The 25,274-nt window shown below is 38.1% G+C and overlaps 1 protein-coding gene across 21 annotated transcripts in view; it reads right to left on the bottom strand.

Annotated features, from left to right (window-relative positions):
• Nucleotides 1-25,274, bottom strand: part of MCTP1 (multiple C2 and transmembrane domain containing 1) — a 490,830-nt gene that overhangs the window by 343,601 nt on the left and 121,955 nt on the right. Inside the window, exon 1 of one of the 21 annotated variants that reach the window (XM_074328736.1) lies at nucleotides 20,229-20,377. The exons of the other annotated variants lie outside the window; for them this stretch is intronic. Within the exon in view, the coding sequence (XP_074184837.1) occupies nucleotides 20,229-20,261 (33 nt within the window). The 5' untranslated portion in view covers nucleotides 20,262-20,377. Of the gene's footprint in view, nucleotides 1-20,228; nucleotides 20,378-25,274 lie in introns of those variants that run through there. 21 annotated transcript variants of the gene reach the window in all.

The raw sequence follows: 25,274 nt of genomic DNA, 5'->3' as shown, positions 1-25,274 counted from the left end.
AGCTTAAGGATATGTCAAAGAAACTTCCCAAACTGAAAAGCAAAGAGAAAAAAGACTGCAAAATAAAGCAAAAAACAAAAACCCAGAAGGAAATATCCAAGAACTGAGGGACAACTACGAAAAATGTAACCGCTGTGTAGTGTAACTGGAATACCAGAAGGTGAAGAGAAAAAGGAACAGAGAAAATACTTGAAGTCATAATGACTGAGAATTTCCCCCAAATTAATGTCAGACACCAAACCACAGATCCACGAAGCTCAGAGAACACTAAACAAAATAAATGCCAAAAAAAAAAAAAAAAACACAGAAGGAATAAAATTAGAATTTTTAAAAATTAAAATATAAACAAGAAGTCCACACCAGATAAATTTATTTCAAAAAGTTCTATAACCTGAGACGAAAACCTCTTACTTCAAGATAAGGAGTTTTTCCTGTCAAGAAAGAAAATGGCGTATAAAGGGTAGAGAATGTCTTAGTTCTTTTCGGTTCAATCACATGAAGCACAGAGCACATCACACATCTAGAGGCTCCGCTCATAGCCAAAGTAACAGTTTTCCTGCACGTGTGATCTGTGGTCAGGACAGCAAACCTCATGGGGATTCTGAGCCACAGCCAGGGTGTCAGTGATTCCCTGCCAGCCCTGCCAAGTCCCCAGGCCATCATCAGCTTGGTCCTGCCTGCATGACAGGCAGTGTGTGTGCCCAGAGGAGGGTGGATGGAGGCAGAAGTCCACCTGGCAGACAGAAAGAACCTAGAGAGTCAGATCTAAGCTGTGTCAGAACAAAGGTGATCCCGCTCTTCCTGCAGTTTCCAGGTTTCCTGGGGGGAATGCCTTCCGCGGGCCAGATGTCTCAATGGAGAGGATGAAAACAAGGAACCTAAATTATACATGAACAGGCTAAAGAGTTAGTTAATTGAAGGATCCCTCATCAAAAACTAAATAAATGGATTTAATAGCGTCTAATTTCAGGTGGTTGGTGGAAAACACAGCTGTTTTTTTGACCTTGCAAATAATACAATAGTTCGTCCATTAGATCATATGCTCTCTTAGGTCAGGAACTATGGGGTTTTTCTCACCATATGTGGTCAATTGCTAAAAAGGGGACAATCTTTTATTCTTCTTTATATTCACATATGAGGCAATATGATTTTGTGGCTACTCTTTCTAAGAAGTGGAATTTCTGCTCCCTCTTGTCAAATGGAGACTGGTTTGTCACTTTCTTTGAATGAAAGGATGCATCATAAGTAATGCTGTGCTAGTTCCAAATATAGGCCTCAAGAGGCCCTCATGCTTTTATAAACTAGCTAATATGAACAAGCCCAGACTAACCGGCTAGGGGTGAAACCACCTGGACCGGACATAAGCAGCTGAGGCCATTCTGACCAGCCTCCAGTGACCCAACAGCTAACTGCAGATGCATGAGTGAGGGACACCAGTACCAGAAGAAACATCCAGCACAGCTCAGCCAAAATGCCAACTTGCATTGCCAAAATGCCAACTGAACTAAATAAAGGGCTGTTGTTTTAAGCCACAAAGTTTAGCGGTGGTTTATTACTCAGCAAAAGCTAACTGATACACTACCATCCTTAGTGACTACCACAGTACCATACCTTTAGAAGGCACACATCACAAGTTATATAAATATGTTGTTGCATAAATTAATCTATCTAATATAAGCCTATGATATGCCAGTGCTAGGCTAAGTATGAAGATACAGAGAGAAAAGTTTGGTCTCTGTTGTCACAGAGCTTTCAGGCTCGCAGAAGAGACAAAACATTAGATGGTATTTGCACGAGATGCTGTAGCAATCAATGAGTGGTACTTTCAGGATAATGTGGGAGATACCCAGGACCCAGATTAGGGGTCGGGGTCAGAGGAAGTTCTGTGAGGAGGTGGTGATTCATTAGCTAAGTGGTAAAAAAAAAAAAAAAATAGCAAAAGTAACTAGCTGAAGTAGTGGGGGTTGTGTGGGTGTGTGTACTATACAAACATAGAGAAAAGTGTAGAAAGCTATAAACTAAACTGCTCAGGAAAATGGGACTAGAGTAAGGGAGGGGAAGATCGTTTACTATTAGTGGCTGCTCTGTTATCAGCTATGTGGACCTCACCACATTCCGCTCTCTGAGTGTTCATTTGCTCATCAGCAGAATAGGATATGAATTGCACTTGGCACTGAGTGTTGTTTTGAGCAATTAATAAGATAATCTAGTAAAGTGCCAGCATAGTGTCAGCATATAATATGTACTTAATAAAGACTGTCTATTATTATTTTTATTGTCTTGTCATAAGCACGTATTTCTTCGGATTTAAAATTATTTCCAAGGCCTCAAGAAGAGAGGCATGTGTCCTGCCCACCAAAGCCAACTCTGAAGAGAGTGAGGTGGACCCCTGGGCAAGGGGTGGCCCTGCTGGGCCCTCCTGGGCTCTTCAAGCAGCGCACTAGAAGCCCTTAGCAGTATACAGGAAGCCAGGAGCGAAGCTATGACTCCCTAACCGGTTATGTATATGTCATCTCTATGCAAATCTATGACCAAGTCTCCCAACAGCAGGCAGGAAAACAGCTGGAGAAAGTGAGCTGAATACAAGGCTTGCGTCAGTGCTCACCGTTAACTGCCCAGACAGCTCCCCCGTCTGTGCTGTGGTCATCTAAGCATCATGGCCTCACCACATGCTCAGTTCTCAGTGATTCTCACTGTAGCCAACACCAGAGTCGCCCAGAGGTCTACTGAGCACTCACAGTGCTAGGCTCCACCCTGGGCTTCTGATTAGGCAGGTCTGGCGTGGCTCCCGTAAACTACCATCTACCAAGCTCCCGGATCTCACCAAAGCTGCTGGTCCTCCGGCCAGCCTGGTGGTGAGGCTCTAAGACTCTGCTTTCCAAATACGGTGGGAGTCCTACTCCCAGAGATCCTGATTCTGGGCAGGGGCCTGTGAAGATGTGTTATTAAAAACCCAGGTGAGCTTAGTTGGTGACAAGGATGACACTGTGACAACTCAGAAAGGAAAGAAATGGTTTCTTCCCTACACAGTATTGGATGAATTGGCTTCCATTTGGGGAAAAACTATTCGATACCACCTCACACTGCCCTAAAACAACAACGAGCAGATTAAAGATCTTTGTGTTTGAAAACAAAACTTATACAAGAAAATTTTTTCGTAATTTTGTTGTGAAGAAGGCTGCAGAGGAAATCAAACCCACACTGAAGGGCTGCAGTTAAAACTTGAACGTTTCTGTCCAGGTAAGGGGGGAAGGGGGTTCTCCAAATGTCCACATCTAGTGTATTTGTGATTTTAATTACCTTCTGTATTGAAAATGTTTGCCTGAAGAGTCCAGCATGGAGGGCCAGTGCCTGCTGCTAGAGAACCACCAGCATTTGTTGCTTGAATGAGGCTCTTACATTCTACACCCCTCTCCCTGACAATCCAATTTTATGTTGGAAGACTGGCCAGAAAAGATGGTGGATTGAACCCATCATCTACTCTTGTTGTCCCCTTAAACCCACTAAAATGGCTGTGAAAGGACTTTTTTTAAGGCTCATAAGAATAGAGAAAAATGAAAGAGGAAGGAACAGCAATACAAATTGGGAAGGTGGAAAGCAGGTGATTCGGTGGCATAGACTTGGCACACATAGCACACTGAATCCTAAGCCGGCTGTTGGGAAAACTAAGAATCAACCCCAATTATACTAGGTAAGCTACAAAGATGCAGAGAGCGGAAAAGCTCAGGAAGCAGGGTAGAACGAAATTAAAGAAGGTAGGCTGAAAATCTAAGCAGCAGTTAAGAGTGCCAGGCTCTCCCTCACCCCTGACCACCATCACCCAGCTGAGTACCTATCCACCCCACCTAAGCAGAAGTCTGCAAGGGTTTTCTCTAGAAAAGGTAAAATAGGGAGACGGTTTCTGGACTGAGCCACACAAAGTCCAGCTGTGGGAAAAGAGAAATTTAAAGGGCAAGTTTATACAGGAAGCTGAGTCATACCCCACCACCCCAAGACAGCTCTCTTCCCCACTCAGCTAGCTCCCAGGATGTTGGCAGCTAGGTCCTTACTGCCAGACTGGAGGAACTCTCTGGGAGGGACCCCACCAGCCAAGCGCTGAAGATCCTCTCCTCACCGCCATCCAGACTGATGACCCTGAGGGAAGACACAGCTGACTGCTATGTTCAGTCACGGAGTGTAATCCCATGGGCTTATTAGGCCCCATTCTTCCAAGCGTGCAGACAACCAGGCAACACCAGGAATCTGAGGAAAGCCTCCATCACAAAAGAGAGAGTCCAAGACAACAAAACAGGAAAAAAAGTTCAGAGGCTATGCAGACAGACAAAACCTGAACTGTATCATTAATATCTTCAGAGATTCGAAATATGTATTGCAACCATGAAACCAAATAGGATACTTTTTTTAATAAGGAACACCTGAGGACAAAAAAAAAGAACAACTCAGAAACAAAAAACCAACAGAAAAGTTGGAAGATAAAGTAGAATAAAAAATCAGAGATGGAAAGTAGGGAAGAAGAGATAGGAAGATCAGTCCAGGAGACTCAATATCTGAATAATTATGGAGTTCCTGAGACAACAGAGGGGAGAAAAATAAAATTCAGAATTCAAGATTTCCTGGTACTCAAGGACATGCAGTGCCAGACTGGAAGGGTCCATACCATCAGGTGCCCAGTACAACAGACAAAAACAGACACACCTAATTTCCATAATAGTGACATTTCAGAACCTTGGGAACCAAAGAGAAGCTCCTAAAACTTTCAAGAGAGAGGGAACAAAAAAGGTTACAACTAGCTTTTTTCACAACAACCCTGGGAGGGATGAAGCAATGCTTTCAAATTCTGAAGGAAAAATGTTTTCTGAGAATTTACATCCAAACTGTCAGTTGAGCATAGATAAAGAACAAAGATATTTTCAGATGTTTCCTGTCTGGGCTCACTTTGCCGCGAAGCTACTAGGGGATCACTGAAGCTACTAGGGGAAGGAGAGGGCTTATCAAAAAAGAGGCGAACATGGACGAGTGAAGGGGGTCTTCAGGGGGAGGTGGCATGTGTGCAGTAGGCACAGCCGGTTACAGGTCTAGGAGAGACGCCTCTGAGAAGATGAAATTCATAAAACACCCCGTGCATGAGAGCATGTGGGCAGCCTGAGAAAATCGGCATTGTTTAGGGTGAATTTGTAAAGTACACAGGAAACTAAAATACAGAACAAAAACTCCAGAAACACCAAAAACACTTGTGCAGAAAAAGAAATCACTTTTTTATGCAGCTCAATCGGTAAGCACATCATCCACACAGTTAAGACACTTCAAACACAACTATCGTGCTGGTCAGTTTAACTAACGGGCGGCAGGGCTGGTGGGAAGTCAGCACCATTTCAAGAACTGACAATCAAAAAGTTGCATTTGAGGTATATTGTTTAGAGATATGGAGGTAAGCACTCCAACCCTCAAAACCACCAAAAGTTGGAGGTGGCTGACTCGGGAGAGGGAGAAAACAGAAGGAGGGGATGGGACACGAACTTTTAGAATTATTTGGCTTTAAACTATGATAAAACTGCTGCACTGCCCCTCTCCACCTGCTTGTCACTTTCTTTGCAGGGCCCCGTCCAACTTCCCAGCGCCCCTCCAGCCCTCCCTTCCCCTCCCCTCTGCCCTGCCTGGACACCTTACAAGTCTCTGTTTCCACAGGTTATTATTGTCATCATGTCTCCTTACCGTCCGTCTTCCTCTGGAGATGTCTTGCCTACGTATGTGAAAGCACTGTTTCCTTGAATTGGATATTTTTAAAAAAATAAAGATGCATGATGTGAAAAAAAAATTATTTCAACAAAGTAGAAAATAAATCCTAATCAAAGAGATCACTGAACACTACAAATGCATCTATATACCTTGGAAAGAAGCAAATTCTTTATCTGCATTTTTATATTATATGTTTCTATAATAAATCAAACAAATAAAAGTGGAGAAACAGGTTTTCCAGACAGAAAGGATAGCAAGTACAAAGATAGGGCAGTGTGAAATTGTATGGCATATCTGTGAGACTGCAAATGCCAAATATGACCAACATGTAATGGGCAAGCAACAGGGATCCGATAGATGAGAGAAAGAAAGTACAAAGAGCTAAGTCATATAAAGCCTCATACATAAAGCAGAGTTTGGACTTTATTCCAAGGCAATGAGGAACCATTGCTAGATTTCATTTGGAATTAATGTAGCAGTCTTAGAAAACAATCAAAATATACACTTACTATTTAAGTAAGGGTGAAATGAGACCATTTCATTTATTCAACCTTATTCAGCGAGGTTTGAGTGCCTTCTGTATACATCAGCACTTCTCCAATGTAAGGGATTGCAAGTAATAAGACCCAGGTTCTGCTCTCAGAGGGGTTTCAGGCTAGTAGCTAAGACATATTGGAAGCAAATTGCCACAATTCAATATGGTCTGTTGTTATAGGGAAATGGATCAAGTTCTATGAGTATAATAGGTTAATAGGACAAAACTTTCAAAACTAAGATTTGAGTGGTGTACTGAATGAAATATGACCCCAGTTTCTCCCTATTCCTGTGATCTCCAATTTCTCTGTAGACCACACCTTCCTATAACCGTCTCCATCATACCTGAGTACTATTTCTATTCCTGCATCTACTGCTTGCAATTACCAACATGGATGCCTTAGATACCAACTATAAAAGGAATAAGATAACATTTATAATACTATATAACCTGGGCCTAATAGAATTACATTACAAACATAACATATTTAGATTTACTCCCTGTCCAAGTTTCAGAAGTGAAAGTTAGCAATTTTCCCTGTTGCTCAAGGAACCCAAACTTATAATAGCTTTCCAAACTCAATTAGTTAACCAACCACACAAATGAGCAAAAATCCACATTGATTACTTTGAAACCCGTGGCTCTCAATTTCATCAATTTGAGACTTTGTTCAATGTCAGATGATATATTGCAAGCTGTGTTATGATTTATCCCATAAAATTTGGATGTTTGGGAAAACAGAAATCCACAGTGACAAGTTCTAAGAAGCAAAATCCAACATCAAAAACATAGAATATTTTTTGTTACAGGATACCAGATTCAGCTTAGCAAGAGCATCCACTGGCCACCTCTCCAATCCCCAGGCATAAGCAGCCACCAAAGATGGTGGCACCCAGTGACCCTTCTTACCAGGAACCCTCACCAGTGGATCAATATTTTCAAGATTTATATTTGTGTTCAGTTTATGTTCATCTACACTACAATGTGCACTTTTATTATGTTAGCTGTTTAAAATTTAGCTGTTATACCAAAATCTACTACAAAAACAAGTACATACTAAAGAATAGATACCATGGGTTTTCTTATAACACAAGAAAAACATCTGAACAATTAACAAATTTCTGACTAGGTTGGGAAAGTTAAGCCATCATCTTCATCATCTAGTGATCCGTCCTTGTTTTTGCAGTCTCTCGCATCAACTGCACATTTAAATAGGCAGGATTATAAATGTGATTAATATAAAAATAATATTCCTTTGGATGACTGAAATCCCCTAAGCACCTGCTTTACCATTATCTATTATGAAAAGATAGAATATTTGAAAGCTATTTCAAGGGGTGCTGAAATGTCCCTAAAAACAGACCTGTAACAATCCATTCCAGTATGCTGTATATGTTCTGTGTTAATTCTCATACTTGAGACATTCTCCCTGTTAGCAGCTCTTAGCCAGTTAGGAAATTGTAGAACTAAAATTTGCACCCATCCAGTCCAGCTCCAGAGTCTTTACTCTTAACCATCATGTTGTACGTCTCACTATTTCTGAAGTTAAGGTTGATATCCTGAAAAACATAGGAAGTACTTAGTACATGTTAGCTATTATTTTTATTGTTTGACTTGTGATATACTTGTATATGTGTGTGTATCTGCGATAGATTTATATATCTGTGATTCATAACATACATAATATACAAGGTTGGGCAATTAAGTTCATAAACTCATCCTAAAAAAGTTCTACACGCCTCATTGCTGAGTATCACTATGGTCACCTTCGAAGTACTCCCCTTGGGAAGCTATGCACCAAAGCCAGTGTCTAGTCCACCCTTCAAAGCAATTTTGGAACTCTTTCTAGAATGGCCATCAGAGCTGTCATCGTATTACCCTTGATGTCCTGAATGTCAGCAAAATGTTTTCCTTTCAATATTTCCTTTATCTTCAGGTAAAGAAAGAAGTCATTGGGGGCCAGATCAGGTGAGTAGGGAGTGTGTCCAATATAGTTATGTGTTTACTGGCTAAAAATTCCCTCACAGACAGTGCCGTGTGAGCTGGTGCATTGTTGTGATGCAAGAGCCAGGAATTGTTGGCAAAAAGTTCAGGTCGTTTCATTGAACTTTTTCACATAGCCTTTTCAGCACTTCCAAATAATAAACTTGGTTAACTGTTTGTCCAAATGGGACAAATTCATAATGAATAATCCCTCTGATATCAAAAAAAGTTAGCAACATCATTGTAACAAGTTTGCAAAGTTAACTGTCAGACCTCGTATACATGATAAATTTTTTAAATCAATATAATGAAAAAACTAACCAGAGGGGAAAGAAAGAATTAAAATATTACAATTAATTCATAAATTAAAATAAAATAAGACAGATAAGCTATATTTCTGCCATGTGTTTTCTTTGGTCTACTATGGCCATTTATTTTGTTTTGGTGAACAGTTTTGACCCATAATGACTACAAAAACAGTACAAAGGTGATAGTACTAAATCAGATTTTCCACAAAGAAGTAACAGTCAGCATGTTATTCTGCTTTTAAGATGAAATTTTGTGGAGGCTCAAGTAACTTTCTAGGAAATCTAGGAAACAAAATAATAATAACATTAATAATAATGATTATACTGATTTTAAGGAATGGTGAGAATCCTTTATTTCTTAGAAGGCATACCCAGCATTACACATTTAATAATCATATGCTCATGAGGGTCTCGGTGTATTCATGTATGAATTTAAATGATCATATGAAGACTTACCATTTAAATTTTACAGGAACGTCTGTCTCTGTGTAAAATAGAAGGCTCTTGCCAAAATTTGAATTAATTTGCTGAGAGAAAAGTTTTCTAATTTTCCAACTACTTTAAATTGGATACAAGTGTGAAGAAGGAGATGATTGGTATTTACCAGCACTTCTGAGCTGCTGATAATCTAACCCATTTAAAATACTTTATTATTAAAAATAATTCAAAAACATATATTAAAATCTGCATTAGAGACTAAATCATGGAGCTGGAAAAGAGATGAATAAGTAGACTTGAGAGAGAGAAACATTCAGATAATTGAAGGAAGCAAACTCCAGCAAAGGGAAAAAATAACTTCGAAGACACTGACGTGAGAAGGCACAGTGAAACTGTAGTGGAGTGAATGACCAGAGTACTAGGAGATGATTCACAGAGGATCTTCAGTGGACTGCACATTTCTAAAATAGTACTAGAAGTTACCTTTACCTTTTAAAAACCTTCCTTAAGAATCTATTGTAGGACGTCATCAAAATGGCGGCGTGAGGTGAGCCTTTGGAAATCTCCCCTGGAATTTACAACAAATTAAACACATATAACTCCACAAAGGACTCCCTGAACAGCAGACAGGCAAGATGAAGAGGCCCACTACTGAATTCACCTAAAGGGATGCAGCGCCCTATGACCCAGGCGAACTGTTAAGAGAGGAGAAGCCCGCCTTTCAGGGAATCCCCCCATTGTGTGAGTAGCTGGAATCATGCAGAGAAAACGTAACACTACAGTGTGATAGAGAGAAAACAGCTGCAGTTGGAGAGAAAATAAAACATTCTACCAACACGTACTGGAAAACAAAAGAAAGACCTCTTCCTATCAACCTGTTGCACAATCCACTCTTATAGATGTCTAGGAAGAGAAATAATAAATCATTAATTGCCAGGAATAACCAAGGCAACAAGACAGCTCAGAAAGAAAGATAAGTCTCCAGAAAATGAAGTTAAAGATATGGAAATATGTGACTTAAATGACAGAGAATTCAAGATTGCAGTTCTGAAAAAACTCAATGAGATGCATGAAAATACAGAAAGGCAGTGTAATGAACTCAGAAACACAATCAAAGAACAACATGAGCATTTTACAAAAGAGATTGAAATTTAAAAAAAGAACCAAATAGAATTTCTGGAGATTAAGAACTCAGTAGAAGAAATTAAGAATGAAATAGCCAGCTTAGGTAGTAGAGTTGACCAGATGGAGGAAAGAATCAGTGACATCGAAGATAGAAACCTGGAAATGACACAGATGGAAGAAGAAAGAGACTTGAGACTTAAAAGAAATGAAAGAACTCTACAAGAACTTTCTGACTCCATCAGAAAGAGCAATATAAGAATAATGGGCATACCAGAAGGAGAAGAAAGAAGGGAACAGAGAATATATTCAAACAAATTGTCGATGAGAACTTCCCAAATTTGTGGACAGAACTGGACCCTCGAATCCAAGAAGCAAATAGAACACCTAATTACCTCAATCCCAACAGGCCTTCTCCAAGGCACATTGTATTGAAGCTGTCTAAAATCAATGACAAAGAAAGAATCCTCAAGGCAGCCAGGGAAAAGAAGACGGTAACTTACAAAGGAAAGCCCATTAGATTATCATCAGATTTTTCAGCAGAAACTCTACAAGCCAGGAGGGAGTGGAACCAAATATTCAAACTATTGAAAGAGAGAAATTATGAGCCAAGAATAATATATCCAGCAAAGATATCCTTTAGATATGAAGGAGGAATAAAGACCTTTCCAGACATACAGAAGCTGAGGGAATTTTCTAATACACAACCTGCACTACAAGAAATACTAAAGGAGGCTATTCAACCACCATCAACAGGGACAATTTATGGCAACCAAAATATAAAAAGGGGGAGAGTAAAAGCCTGAACCTGAATATGGGAATGGAGAAAGTAAGCATGCTGAAGAAAATGGAATACCCTAATTATCAAACTTTCTTTTACATAAACTTAATGGTAACCCCTCAAAAAAAATCCAGAACTGAAATACATACTGTAATAAAAGAAGAAACAGAGGGAAAAATCATAGAATACCACCACACAGAAATAACAGGCAACAACAAAAAGGCAAAGAAACCATGGAGACACAATCTTACCAGAAAACTAAAGATAGAATGACAGGAAATCCTCACATATCAATAATTACCCTAAATGTAAATGGACTGAACTCACCAATAAAAAGGCACAGAGTAGCAGACTGGAGCAAAAAGCTAAACCCAACCATATACTATCTCTAATGACACATCTCAGTTACAAGGATAAGCATAGACTCAAAGTGAAAGGGTGGAAATTGACACTCCAAGCAAATGGTACCCAGAGAAAATCAGGTGTAGCCATAATGATATCAGATGAAACAGACTTCAGTGTGAAAAAGGTAACAAGAGACAAAGATGGACATTTCATAATGGTAAAGGGGACTATACAACAAGAAGACATAACAGTTATAAATATTTATGCCCCCAATCAGGGAGCACCGAAATATACCAAGCAACTAATAGCAGAACTAAAGGAAGAAATTGACCAAAACACAATTACACTAGGGGACTTAAATACATCATTGACAGCTATTGATAGATCATCCAAACAGAAAATAAGTAATGAAATAGCAGCCCTGAATGACACATTAGATGAAATGGACATAATTGACATATGGGAGCACTTCATCCTAAAACATCAGACTATACAGTTTTTTCTGGTGCACATAGAACATTTTCAAGGGTAAACCATATATTGGGACATAAAATCAGCCTCAGCAAATTTAAGAAGATTGAAATCCTACCAAGCATATTCTCTGATCACAAGGCTTTGAAATTGGATATCAACTGCAAAAAGAAAGCAGGAAAAAAACACACAAATACATGGAGATTAAACAATACACTTTTAAGAATGACCGGGTCAAAGAAGAAATTAGAGGAGAGATCAAAAGATACATAGAAACAAATGACAATGAAACACATCCTATCAAAATTTTTGGGGTGCAGCGAAAGCAGTTTTAAGAGAGAAATTTATATCATTACAAGCCTATCTCAAGAAACAAGAAAAATCCCAAATAAATAACCTCATGTTACACCTTAAAGAACTAGAAAAAGAAGAACAAGTGAAACCCAAGGTCAGCAAAAGAAAGGAAATAACAAAAATCAGAGCAGAACTAAATGAAATAGAGAACAAAAAGACACTAGAAAAAATTAATGGGACAAAAAGCTGGTTCTTTGAAAAGATTAACAAAATTGACAAACCCTTGGCTAGATTCACTAAGATAAAAAGAGAGAAGACACTAATTAACAAAATCAAAAATAAAAAACAAGAAGTTATCACAGATGCCACAGAAATACAAAGGATCATCCAAGAATACTATGAAGGACTATATGCCACCAAATTCAATAACCTAGAAGAAATGGACAAATTCGTAGAAATATATAGCCTTCCTAGGCTGAACCATGAAGAACTGGAAAATCTAAACAGACTGATCACCAGTAACGAAATTGAATCTATTATCCAAACCTTCCCAAAAGCAAAAGTCCGGGACCAGATGGCTTCACTAGTGAATTCTACCAAACCTTCAAAGAGGACCTAATGCCAATTCTGCTCAAACTCTTCCAAAAAATTGAAGAAGAGACAGTACTCCCCAACTTATTTTATGAGGCCAACATTACCCTGATACCAAAACCTGGTAAGGACAACACACACAAAAAAACTACAGACTGATATCTCTGATGAATACAGATGCAAAAATCCTAAGCAAAATTTTAGAAAATCAAATGCAACAATGCATTCAAAAGATTATTCATCACGAGCAAGTGGGGTTCATCCCCAGGGCACAAGGATGGTTCAACATCCTCAAATCCATCAATGTGATACATCACATAAACAAAATAAAGGACAAAAATCATATGATTATATCAATTGATGCAGAAAAAGCATTTGACAAGATACAACATCCATTTATGATTAAAATACTTAATAAAATAGGTATAGAAGGAAAATACCTTAACATGATAAAGGCCATATATGACAAGCCCTCAGCTAATCTCATAATTAATGTTGAAAAACTGAAGCCCTTCGCTCTACGTTCGGGAACACGACAGGGCTGTCCCCTATCACCTCTGCTTTTCAACACAGTGTTGGAAGTCCTTGCCAGAGCAATCAGGCAAGAGAAAGAAATAAAAGGCATCCAAATTGGGAATGAAGAAGTTAAATTGTCATTCTTTGCAGATGACATGATGCTGTATGTAGAAAACCTTAAAGACTCTACCAAAAAGTTATTAGAAACAATCAACGGATACAGTAAAGTTGCTGGCTACAAAATCAATGTACAAAAGTCCATTGCATTCCTATATACTAACAATGAAATCTCAGAAAAAGAAATACAAAAAACAATTCCTTTTGCAATTGCAGCAAAAAGAATAAAATACCTAGGAATAAACTTAACAAGGATGTGACAGACCTATATGCTGAAAACTATAAGACATTTTTGAAAGAAATTGAAGACACAAAGAAATGGAAAGACATTCCATGCTCATGGATTGGAAGAATCAACATAGTTAAAATGGCCATATTACCCAAAGCAATATACAGATTTAATGCAATCCTATCAAAATCCCAATGGTATTTTTTAAAGAAATAGAACAAAAAATCCTCAGATTTGTTTGGAACCACCAAAGACCCTGAATAGCCAAAGCAATCTTAAGAAAAAAGAACAATACTGGAGGTATCACACTCCCTGACTTTAGCTTGTACTACAGGGCAACAATAAGCAAAACAGCATGTTATTGGCAGAAAAACAGACACGTAGACCAATGGAATAGAATTGAGAATCCAGAAATAAACCCCCATTAGTATGGACAGATAATTTTTGACAAAGAAGCAAAAAACATACAATGGAGAAAAGACAGCCTCTTTAATAAATGGTGCTGGGAGAATTGGAAAGCCAAGTGCAAAAGAATGAAACTAGACTGCTGTCACCATGTACCATAATTAATTCAAAATGGATCAAAGTCTTAAGCATAAGACCTGAAACAATAAACTGCATAGAAGAAAACATAGGTATTAAACTTATGGACCTTGGGTTCAAAGAACATTTTATGAATTTGACTCGAAAGGAAAGGGAAGTAAAAGCTAAAATAAATGAATGGGACTATATCAAACTTAAAAGCTTCTGCACAGCAAAAGAAACCATTGACAAAATAAAGAGGCAACCAAATGAATGGGAGAAGATTTTTGCAAACAGTGCCTCCGATAAGGGGCTAATATCCAAAATATACAAGGAACTCATGCAACTCAACAACAAAAAAACAAACAACCCAATTGAAAAATGGGCAGAGGACCTGAAGAGACATTTCTCCAAAGAGGACATACAAATGGCAAATAGACATATGAAAAAATGCTCAACATCACTAATCATCAGAGAAATGCAAATAGAAACCACAATGAGATATCACCTCACCCCAGTCAGAATGGCGATCATCAACAAGACAAATAGTAACAAGTGTTGGAGAGGCTGTGGAGAAAAAGGAACCCTCATACACTGTTGGTGGGAATGCAGACTGGTGCAGCCATTATGGAAGGCAGTGTGGAGGTTCCTCAAAATATTAAAAACAGAATTACCGTATGACCCAGCAATCCCACTCCTAGGTATCTACGAAAAAAATCTGAAAACATTTATCCATAAAGACACGTGTGCTCCAATGTTCATTGCAGCTTTATTTACGGTGGCCAAGACATGGAAACAACCAAAATGCCCTTCGATAGATGAATGGATAAAGAAGTTGTGGTACATATACACAATGGAATACTATTCGGCGGTAAGAAAAGATGAAATAGGACCATTTGTGACAACATGGAGGGATCTTGAGAGTATGATGCTAAGCAAAATAAGTCAGACAGAAAAAGCAGAGAACCATATGATTTCACTGATATGTGATATATGAACCAAAAACAACAAAAGAACAAGACAAACAAATGAGAAACAAAAACTCATAGACACAGACAATAGTTTAGTGGTTACCAGAGGGTAAGGGGGGAGGAGGTGGTAGATGAGGGTAAAGGGGATCAAATATATGGTGATGGAAGGAGAACTGACTCTGGGTGGTGAACACACAATGGGATTTATAGATGATGTAATACAGAATTGTACACCTGAAATCTATGTAACTTTACTAACAATTGTCACCCCAATAAACTTTAATTTTAAAAAAATGTATTAAGCATATTAATTTATAGATAAAATACAAATAAAACTATTATTTGGTATAACGGTATATTCCATCATAAAAGGTTAATTGATTTTTTCTAATAAATAAAAATATTCATAACATGAAATAAGAGTAGCATACTGATACATAAATTTGTTCAACATCTCAATATAATGAAAAGATTATTTGACAACTCATTGAAATTTTACTATATTCTGCTATAGCAGAAACTTACTTTCCAATATTCTTAATTAGTAAGATTTCTTCAGACATTCACAAAAAACACTGTGCGTTCAAGTCACCAGAAAGTAATATCTCAGGAATAATAGAGAGCCCCAGACAACTTGAAGGTATATCTTGTATTCGCAAACCAAGGGGAGAAAGAGGAAGTGAAGGCATGCTGTTAGGATTCAAAGCGTTTTTTATATAACTCTATAACAAGTTTCTGCTTCTACTTGGCCTGACCTGCTGAACCTAAGATAACCACTTCATAAGTAGATTCCAGTGATAACTCAGAAATGGGCTTTCTCATGGAATTTGGGGTCATTATTAGGGCCTCATTTGTCTGTCATATCTTGGAGGAACTCTCAGACCCACAAAACATTTCATAGGAATCAGTTTGCATGTGAGCACTTCTAACCCAAAGGACATTTTAAAAGAACGCTAGGGACTTTTGCCAAGTCACCCCTACATTCCAGGGACCCTTATGAGAAGAATGGAAAGGCAAGGAGCTGCTGCCACCAGGGTGTAGCCCTGGGAACACTGCTCAGAGGAAAGTCAGGAATTGTCTGTTATGAGAGCTATCATCAGGAATTGCAGGAACAAATGTCAGTCTGAATAGAACTTGTCCTAGGAGGCATCTGCTCCAGCATGATTTATCTGGAAGAGAAAAATAATTCTGTCTGCAATGTGCATAACATCCAGGACAAATATGATGATTAAGCTTTTAATATTCTCCACACTGAGGAGGGAGAATACATTTTCCCCACCACATCTTGTAGGTTTAAAGGCCCAGTAACTCCAAGTGGAGGCTTAAATCTATTACTGAGTCCCTAAAAACACCAAGTCTACCAGACGCATGTAGCCCACTGGAAGGAAGTTAATCTATTTTCAAACTTACAGTCTATTTTGCATTTGTTATTTGTTGCCAGCGGCTATACCACTCTTTGATATGTAACATTTCCCTGGGGTGGTGACCACCTCCAGGCATCTTTCTGGGGAACCACCACACCTCATTTGTAGAACATACAATTTCAGGAGAACTGACCACAAGTGGACTATCCCTGACCCAGGTCTGGCCAGAATACACTATTCCCCTGTGCAGGTGACGGGTTCAGGGATGGTGAGGCCACCTAAGGCAGGCCACTGGATTCAGAGGGTCACACCAGAACTTGTGCTGCAGCAGAGACACTTCTCCTCTGAGCTGGCTGTCTAAGCAACATAAGTCTGGAGCTGTGGGAGGTCTCCTTTGCCTCCACTTGCAGGGAGCCTGCCAATACAGAGAATAGTGGAGTGGGCAGAGAGAGAATGGGAGAAGCACGGTGCTCTGATCACACCAGGGAGGCCCTTGGATCCAGTCAAGTCTGAAGCCACTTGCATCCCTGGATATCTCAGATATCTGAGCTAATAAATTCCTGTTTATTTCAGGCTGTTATGAGCTGGCTTTTCTTTTGCTTAAAAATAATGAGTCCTGACTAACTTGCCTGTATTTCTATTCACTTCAATTCAACAAACATTGATCAAGTACTTGCTGAGGGCCAGGCCCTGTGCTAGGTGCTAGGACTATATGTGTGAGTGACACACAGCTGCTGACCTCATGGGAATTCTGTGCTTGGCAGTAAACCTAAGATTTAGAGGTTCCCTGCAGGTTAGTAGGACACGTGCTGTTTTGAAAGCCACATGCTGTTTGAAAAGCACAGATTCTGGATGTCTATTCAGACTCTGTCTCACTGGACCAGAACAGTCATTTTGAAGGGCAAGGAAAGGGAATAACACCCAATTGGTAAGCGTGCTTTTAAAAGCATAAAACTGGCAGTGTATTTTTACAGACTAATAATAAATGAATAAAATATTCATTGAAGAGCTATTCTGAGAAGCAGAACATTTATCATCCAAAAACAGTATTCTAAAACACAATAGTAAATATTTTATTCAATGCTGACTGTACCAAAAATAACACTGTAGAAAAATAAACTCATACTAAATATAGTTGAGTGTTAATTATAATGGAGATAAAATGAATAAACCCAGAGAGAGCATGAAGCATGAGAACACAATCATCTAGGAATTCATTAGAGAGTTTTGTATTTTAAATAATTTACTTTGATATAATTCATCAGTACTCATTTTCAATCCAAAAATGCATGAGGAAAGGGATTACCTTTCCAAACTGACGTTTACTTAGTTCAGACTATGACTCAGGTATTCTGGAGGACATGGTATTGAGATACTTCAAAGCGTGTGCTTTTAATGAAGGAAGAGTAGCATTTCCTCCTAAGACTATAGCAACACCCTTCATAAAACTATAATAGATGAGACTTCAAGCTGAGTCAAAAAGAGACCTTTTCCAAAGATCTTATATTAGCATTATTCACTGTTTATAAATGAACAGTATCACTTTATTACAGAAGTTTTTTAAGTAGGTCATAATAAAAAATAAGAATTAGCATATAACTTTTACAGAAAATATATATGGTAATAGAAGGAGAACTGACTCTGGGTAGTGAGCACACAATATGATACATAGATGATGTATGACAGAATTGTACACTTGAAACATAAGTAATTTCACTAACCATTGTCACCCTAATAAATTTAATTTAAAAAGTAAAATTAAATTAAAAAATGAATAAATTTACAATGAAATCTGATCAAAATGAAAAAAAGAGAAATAAATCTGGTAGGAATACAAAGACGGTCAGGTACAGCAAACCCTAAGTAAGGAAGTGAAGTTTGACTTTAGCCCTAACTTTTCTGAGCTCTCAGGTTTGTTACAACATTCTTCAGGTGCCATGTGTCCCTCAATGCCATTAATCTGGAAAGTTCTCCAAATACTAATGGTATTTTTCTCTTTTTGCCCAAGGATTGACCATTCACAAATAGCCTGAAAAACCAATTTCTTCAGGTGGGATAAGGCTAGGTAAACTTCAGTCAACTGTCAGTCTATTTAGTCTCATCATTCAGAGGCAATATGAATGTCTGTACCAAAAGGGGATTTGGGGGTTCCAATAACATGGTTAAGTCAAGGTAAAGGAATTAGGCAAATCAACTTAAGTGTGCACTATAGTTAAGAAAGGGAAGACATCTGTGCCCTGCATTCCTCTTTATTTCTATACATTGGGGTTTGTTTTCTTTTCTCTAGTCTCCTCGTAACAATTTCTTTCAAGACTGAGCCTTACTGAGCTGCCTTAAAGGAAAGGGAGTTTTTTCACTCTCTCTTCAAGTGCTCTTTGTTCTAGGTACAGTTATGGGAGACGGCAGCCTGATGCTGGACCCACGAGGAGGACCAGGTGGAAACCCAGAACCTTTGCTAAAAGTCAAGGCAGCTCCCTCCAGCTAGGTCCCAGGCGTTGACACACCTTACTAACTGGCGCAGAACAACCTCACAAAATAATTCACAGCAAGCTGTTAATGAGTACCAGCAAGTTTAATGTGTTATGGCTCAAACACAAGCCAGTAATAGATTTTAAAAGGACAAAGCAAAGGGGATGGAATATTACATTGGAATCTCAAAGACCTATGCAGCTTGTAAAGTTTGTAGACTAGATAAGGCATTGCAGCAGCCTTTGCATCAAATCAACTTCATACCAGGGATGCCATCTATCATTAAGGAAAGCTGGCCTTGCTAACAACTGGTAAATCACCCATATCCAGACACCTTTCCTTTTTGCACCATCTGATGCTTTTTCTTATGAGTCATAATATGCACAAATACCTATAATAAGGTCCTTCACACACAGTGGATGCTAATGAATATTTGTAAAGGGATCTTAGCAAGGGCTGGAAAGATCCAAAAGAATCAATACAACCTTGAAAGGATGAAAATCCAGAAAAAATATTAATAGGTAGAAACAATAAGTAGCTACCTATTGTTCAGTATCTACTATGTGATAGATGCTACATTGTAAAAATTAAAATACTTAACATGACATTCAAAAGAATTACAAAAGAAAAGTGGTATTCAACAGAAGTAAAATTGCTTTCATTGTAAAACCAGTCGGTGCCAAACATATGAGCGTTACCTGATACGGACAATTTTAGTATATTTACAAATTTACCAAAGTCTGAACTAATCAACATACACTCTGAGATCAATGACATTTTACCTTCAGGAGTCTCAGCTGCTCCCATAGATCATCCTGAATTCAGGGGTATACATTCAACACATTCAGTCTTGACCACTTAGGTTTCTCCTAACACCAAAAACAAAAAACAAAAACCCACCTACTTCCCAATATAGGAGGATGCACTCTTTAAGCAAAAGCAAGGAAGAGTAGAGTATCAATGGAAAAATAAGAACAATACAAGCTAGAGTCAATTTACAATGCTAAGAGGCCCAATAAAATTCTAAAAGCCCCCCCCCAAAAAAAAACTGGCAGATGATAATAAGTTCACTATCAGATTCACTTTTACTTTAAATATCTTTTTCTCTGAATACAAATTCTCAGAAGATGGGGACTTTTTTGCTCACCAAGCAAAGTGACTGATATGCCAACCATATTCTCTTTACTCTTAACCCTTCAGGCTATGCCTTACATAATGAACTCCTTAGAATATGACTTCATTCCCTATCAATTCCAGAGTCTTTAAACTAAGATTGGGGGGGGGAAATAGTACAGAAAGAGTCAGATAGTGTTCAAGTCTAACTTTACACCAGTTGAGGATGGTGAAAACTTGCCTAGGGTCACACACATAGGCAGAAAATAAGATCAGAAGACAAATTTACTGACTAACGAGGGAGCTATTTCTTACATACCTACCTTGCGTCTCTCAGTCCAACAGTTCTTAGTCATTACATTCTGCTGTATGTTAATACCTTTGTCAGAAGACTTTCCTTATATCAATACTTCATCAGCTCAAATGTTTGCAGACAAGAAAAACAAGTCAGAAGTACTTTTGCATAAATTCCCATTTCCTTTTAGAAGGAGAATATGCAAAATTAAAACAAAAGATAAAAAACATAGTAGTTAGCTTTACTGGATTCACAGAATCACCCAAGAGAAACCATTCACAGACTCTGCTATAACAAGTACTGTAAATCGTTAACTTGTGTGTGGTAGACTGGTTGAGTGTCTGTTACTGTGATACCCTAAGTTGTCTCTCTCAAGGAATTCTTAACACTCAGCTAGTGGGCATGAAACATTTCCCCCAAATCAACACAGTTGTGCAAAAACAAATTACCACTGGGATTTTCACACCATTTTCTCTAACCTAGGGTGATCAACTAACTTTCACTGCGCAGGCAGCTTATTCTCTAAGAAAATTTGTGGAACCTCTGCTATATTACAGATCCTGTGAATCCAGCAAACTTACCCACTCTTTCTTTGTGTTTTTCTGAAAAGCAGTTGCCCAGCCAGTTACATTTTCCAGCAACCTTTACATCTAGATGGGGCCATATCTTAAAAGTGGAATGTAAGTATAAGAGATGTGTGTGTCTGTTACTAGCCAAAGTGAATGAAAGAAGGCTGTGTCTTCTCTATCCTTTATCTTTCTCTTTCTGCCTGAACACAGAGGACTCCGAGACCCCGAGCAAATATCACAGTCCAAATGGAAAACCTGGATTCCAGGAAAGCTCAGAAACACACACACTAGATGTTCTGTGAGTGAGAAATAAATTTCTATTGACACTTTTGAGGTGTTTTTGTTTGTTTGTTTGTTTGTTTTTAATAGCCACTAGCAGAACCCTAAACACATGCATGGGTAAAGCAGACATCCAGACATCCAGATGGTAGCAGATGACAATAAATGTAGCATGGAACACATCAATTTTATTACTAAATTTCTCCGTCTGGCTTGCTCGCAAGATCACACTTGGCTAAGCTGAACTACATTCAGTCAAAAGTTAGACGTTCTTATGATCAAGCTGAGCGTTTAAAAGGACTTTTTATTCTATCCTATGGTGGGTGATAAGATTTACTGCAATAGCACCCGACTTCAGATTTCTGCTGTCAATTATGTCTCTTTAAGTTTCTGAAATCCAAGGATATGTCCTTGGGACTCCTTATCTTAAGATCTCAGAGAAACAACACCTCTTCCCCAGTAGTAGGCTCTATGTGAGAGCACATATTATTTTTTTAAGGGGAAAAACAAGACATCCATTCATGGTATAATATGGAAGATTCTTTTGAAGACACTTTACAATCTGCCAAAAATAAGGTCCTAAAACATGTTCAGATGTTGAAGGTTCTGACTAAAATTAAAGTTGTCTGACCTTTTTAATTTAAAAAAATATGCAAGGTATAAATCTCCTATGGTCAATAAATCTTTGTTCAAATGGTCACTTAAATGCCAATGGAAATGTTTATTGTCTATTTTGCACCTGTTTTTACAGTAGCTAGGATTGTGATGCCTTCTTAAAAGAAAACAAGGAGAAGAATAGAGGAGCTGGTTGCTGATTCTGGACGAAACTGGGAACTGTGACCATAAGGTGCATTCCATTCACTGGCAAGTGAAGAACAAAGGTTTGAAATAAATGGGAAGTACCGAGTCCCACAAACTTTCTACCACAGCCGTGGCACATGGGATGACCAAGTCTGAAATCCTGCACTTCACACCACACCAAAAATCTATTTTCAGCTTAGTTTATAGTTGGTTAATCTCAGGTGCTGCTCACATACCTGACACTCTCAAACCCTTGAGCAATTTCACTTCTGTTAACTTGTCATACTCGTCAAATAACAAGATGAGAAAGCATTTTTGTAGAGACAGAACTTCTTACTTAAAACTATACATACAGAAAATACCATTATTATCTTGGAAAGGGGTCTATTTCAACTAATTTGAACCTGAAACGTCAACGAAATGGTTTTTCCAATAATCGAGACCAAATAACTCATTAACTTCCTGTTAATTTTTAATCAGTTTTATAGGAATACTTTCTTCATGAAGTTTTCCTTATCTTTCTCTGATGCATGTCATGTCTTTCTCTTCATTGCTGTACCTTGTATGGCACTGTTACCTCTTTAACTTGTTTTTCTAGCTATTTGCACACTGCTTATTTATATTAATACACCAAAGCTCTGAGGAAGCATCATATCTGATTTATTGGTCTTTCTTGTACCTCAGTACCTGCCAGGCCAAACATTTTAAAAACAAATGATTTAAAATAACACTGTAGAACACTATTAACTGGATTCCCATCTATAATGTCTCATGGGGAAAAAAATCTCCTGTCCATATGTCAATACAGGTGACGATACCATTTCTGCACCTTGGGTCTTATATTAATTTTTGCTCCAAAAGACGCATTAGAGCTGATTGTCCGGCTAGGTCTTATTTTGGGGGAAACATGGTATATTTAATTTAAAAAATGATAGTTATATACATCATACCATAGCCCAAAGTCTAAAAGTAACTCATGATTAGGAGTAACTTTAAAATGATTTTAATTTTTATTTGGAGGTCTAAAAAAAGACCTAGCAATCCCCTCCTCACTTATTGTATCATTTTTTCAAGAAAGAATAAGTCAAAATATATTCCATCTAATCTAAGATACACAGTTATTTATTTAGTGTGCCATTAAGAAATAAAAACTGCCAAATAATTGTAAGATGCCAAAAATTATAAGAAACATTTTAATTTCTGAAATGTTAAAATGTGAAATAAAAAGTTTATCTTAGAATCAATGAAATGAGATACTTAGCAGAGAACATATAAGATACAATAAACATTATGGAAACATAAGAAAATGAAAGAAATACTTATTAAGAGCTAAAATTTTTCTTTTAATGTCTATTATTATCCTCAATCAATATCATTAGTTATATAATCACAGTATATGTGCTTCTAAAAGCATAAAGTATATTCAGAGTTTTAGTGATTTATGTTAGTGCTACTTTAAGAGTTTAGAGTACAGTATTGTACATGCCTAGAAGTTGAAAGAACTAGGTAATAAAATGCAGTATAGGAAAGAGAATTTTCACTGTGTCATTTAGTACCTTTTGAGCGAAGTACCATGTGCATGTATTAACTATACAAATTAAAAAATAGAGCTAAACTAGCCTCTCTTCTTTAAAAAATTGGGGAAATAGAATATGTAAAAGTTTGATTTTTCTAATCCACTGGTTTAGAAAAGAACAACTATAAACAAGATTTATGAGCTTAGTCTCATTGCAGGTTTTTCCCAAAGTTTAGATATCCCTGAAGATCCATTAAGTGTATTTCAGAAGAGAAAATACTTTTCCTTTAAGAAATGACATCCATCCTGAGGTTTGCAAGAAAAACACCTCTTTGCATGTGAAATGTTTGTCACTTCTTTTCATTGACAACATCACTGGGCTTCTTCAGGAGAGGCAGAATTTGCCAATCAGAGCAAGATTATACTTTTGGTTTCCAAGAAAGAATTTGGATTATAACAAGGTCTGATCTTTTGGAACAAAGCCATGCAGCAATGTACAAATAAGGGTTTTCTGAGGCATTCTTCCATGGCAAATACATGAAGGAGAAAAGGATTTAAGGATCATATACACAAATTTAAGAGTACTATCCTGTTTGTGTACCCAACCTGGGGCCTCAGAGCTCTTTATCCAGCAGTTACCTACACGCAGTTTAGGATTCCAGATAAATGTAGGTTTAAGGCGAATTTTCACTTTAATGTTTTTGTCAAACTGCCTCCACCTGACTAGCATTCTCTGCTTCAGAAAGTTTTCAAATTTGAACCATAGGTGGGGGTGGTGCATAAAGAGAGTGAACTGACAGATTTGTGTGGGAAAGCACATACTTTCTGCCTGTCAGACTGTCTTTATAAAATAGAAGTCACTTTATAAAATGGGAAAATCTGATTCAAAATGTATGGATTAAACAAAGGACTCAAAGTGATGCTAAAACATTCTTACCACCTCAAAAGCTACTCTCAGCTTTTGATTCCCAGTCCCCTCTAACTTTGCAGTGATGCTATGGCTAAGGACATAGTTTCACAGGATCTGCAGCATGTAGATGGCTGGACCATGTGCAACAGCAAACCAGCTCCTGAGTTATGTGCACTAACTCTCTTACCAGAACACTCCCATAGGCTTTGAGCACCTATCCAAAAATTGACTGTAGGAATCCAAAATACTCCAAAGAGAATCTGTTCAATTTTAACCAGATATAGTTAGGCATTTTTCCATGACCTTTCTGTCATTAACTGAGACTTGAAAGACTTGTAGGAAGGGGATTTTTGCAGGGGTGGGTAGAGGGAGGAATCAGTAGTTTTATCTTGGCCAATGTTAAGTTTGAGATGCCTCTCAGAAATCAAAGAAGTCAGGTAGGCCATTGACTAAGTGAGTCTGGAGCTCATGGAAGAAGACGAGCCTAGAAATGAGCATTTGAGAGTCAGCAGTGGAGAGATGGTGTCTTAAGCTCTGAGCCCAGGGTGAGAGTAAAAAAGAGGGCTGAGGGCAGAGCTCTGGAGAACTACAACCTCCGAAGGGCTGCTAGAGGAGGAGGAGCCAGCAAATGAGACTCAGAAAGAATAGCCCAAAAGCAAGAAGTTACAACTAATTTTTGACTAAAATATAGTTTAAAACTGTGTATGGTTCAGAGAATCCTAAAGATGAAGTGGTTCATGTCGGATGCTGTCAGTCATGTTAAGTGCCTGCTGAGACAGGAAGTACGGTATTGACAAAGAAGAGGGTAGTGGTTCAGAGGAGAAATCCTGAACCACACTGCTTCAGGTTCAAATCCCGGCTCTACCACTTACCCACAGTGAGAACGTTGTGAAGTTATTGAAGCTTCCAGTGTCCTCATTTATAAAATGTATGTTATAATGGTACCTACTTTATATAGGTGGTTGTAAGAATAAATGTGTTAATATAAATTCAGCACTT

Source organism: Rhinolophus sinicus, linkage group LG03, assembly GCF_036562045.2.
Source record: "Rhinolophus sinicus isolate RSC01 linkage group LG03, ASM3656204v1, whole genome shotgun sequence".
Taxonomy (NCBI): Eukaryota; Metazoa; Chordata; class Mammalia; order Chiroptera; family Rhinolophidae; genus Rhinolophus; species Rhinolophus sinicus.
The sequence above is the reverse complement of the archived record's forward strand: the minus strand, read 5'-3'. Positions and strand labels throughout refer to the sequence as shown.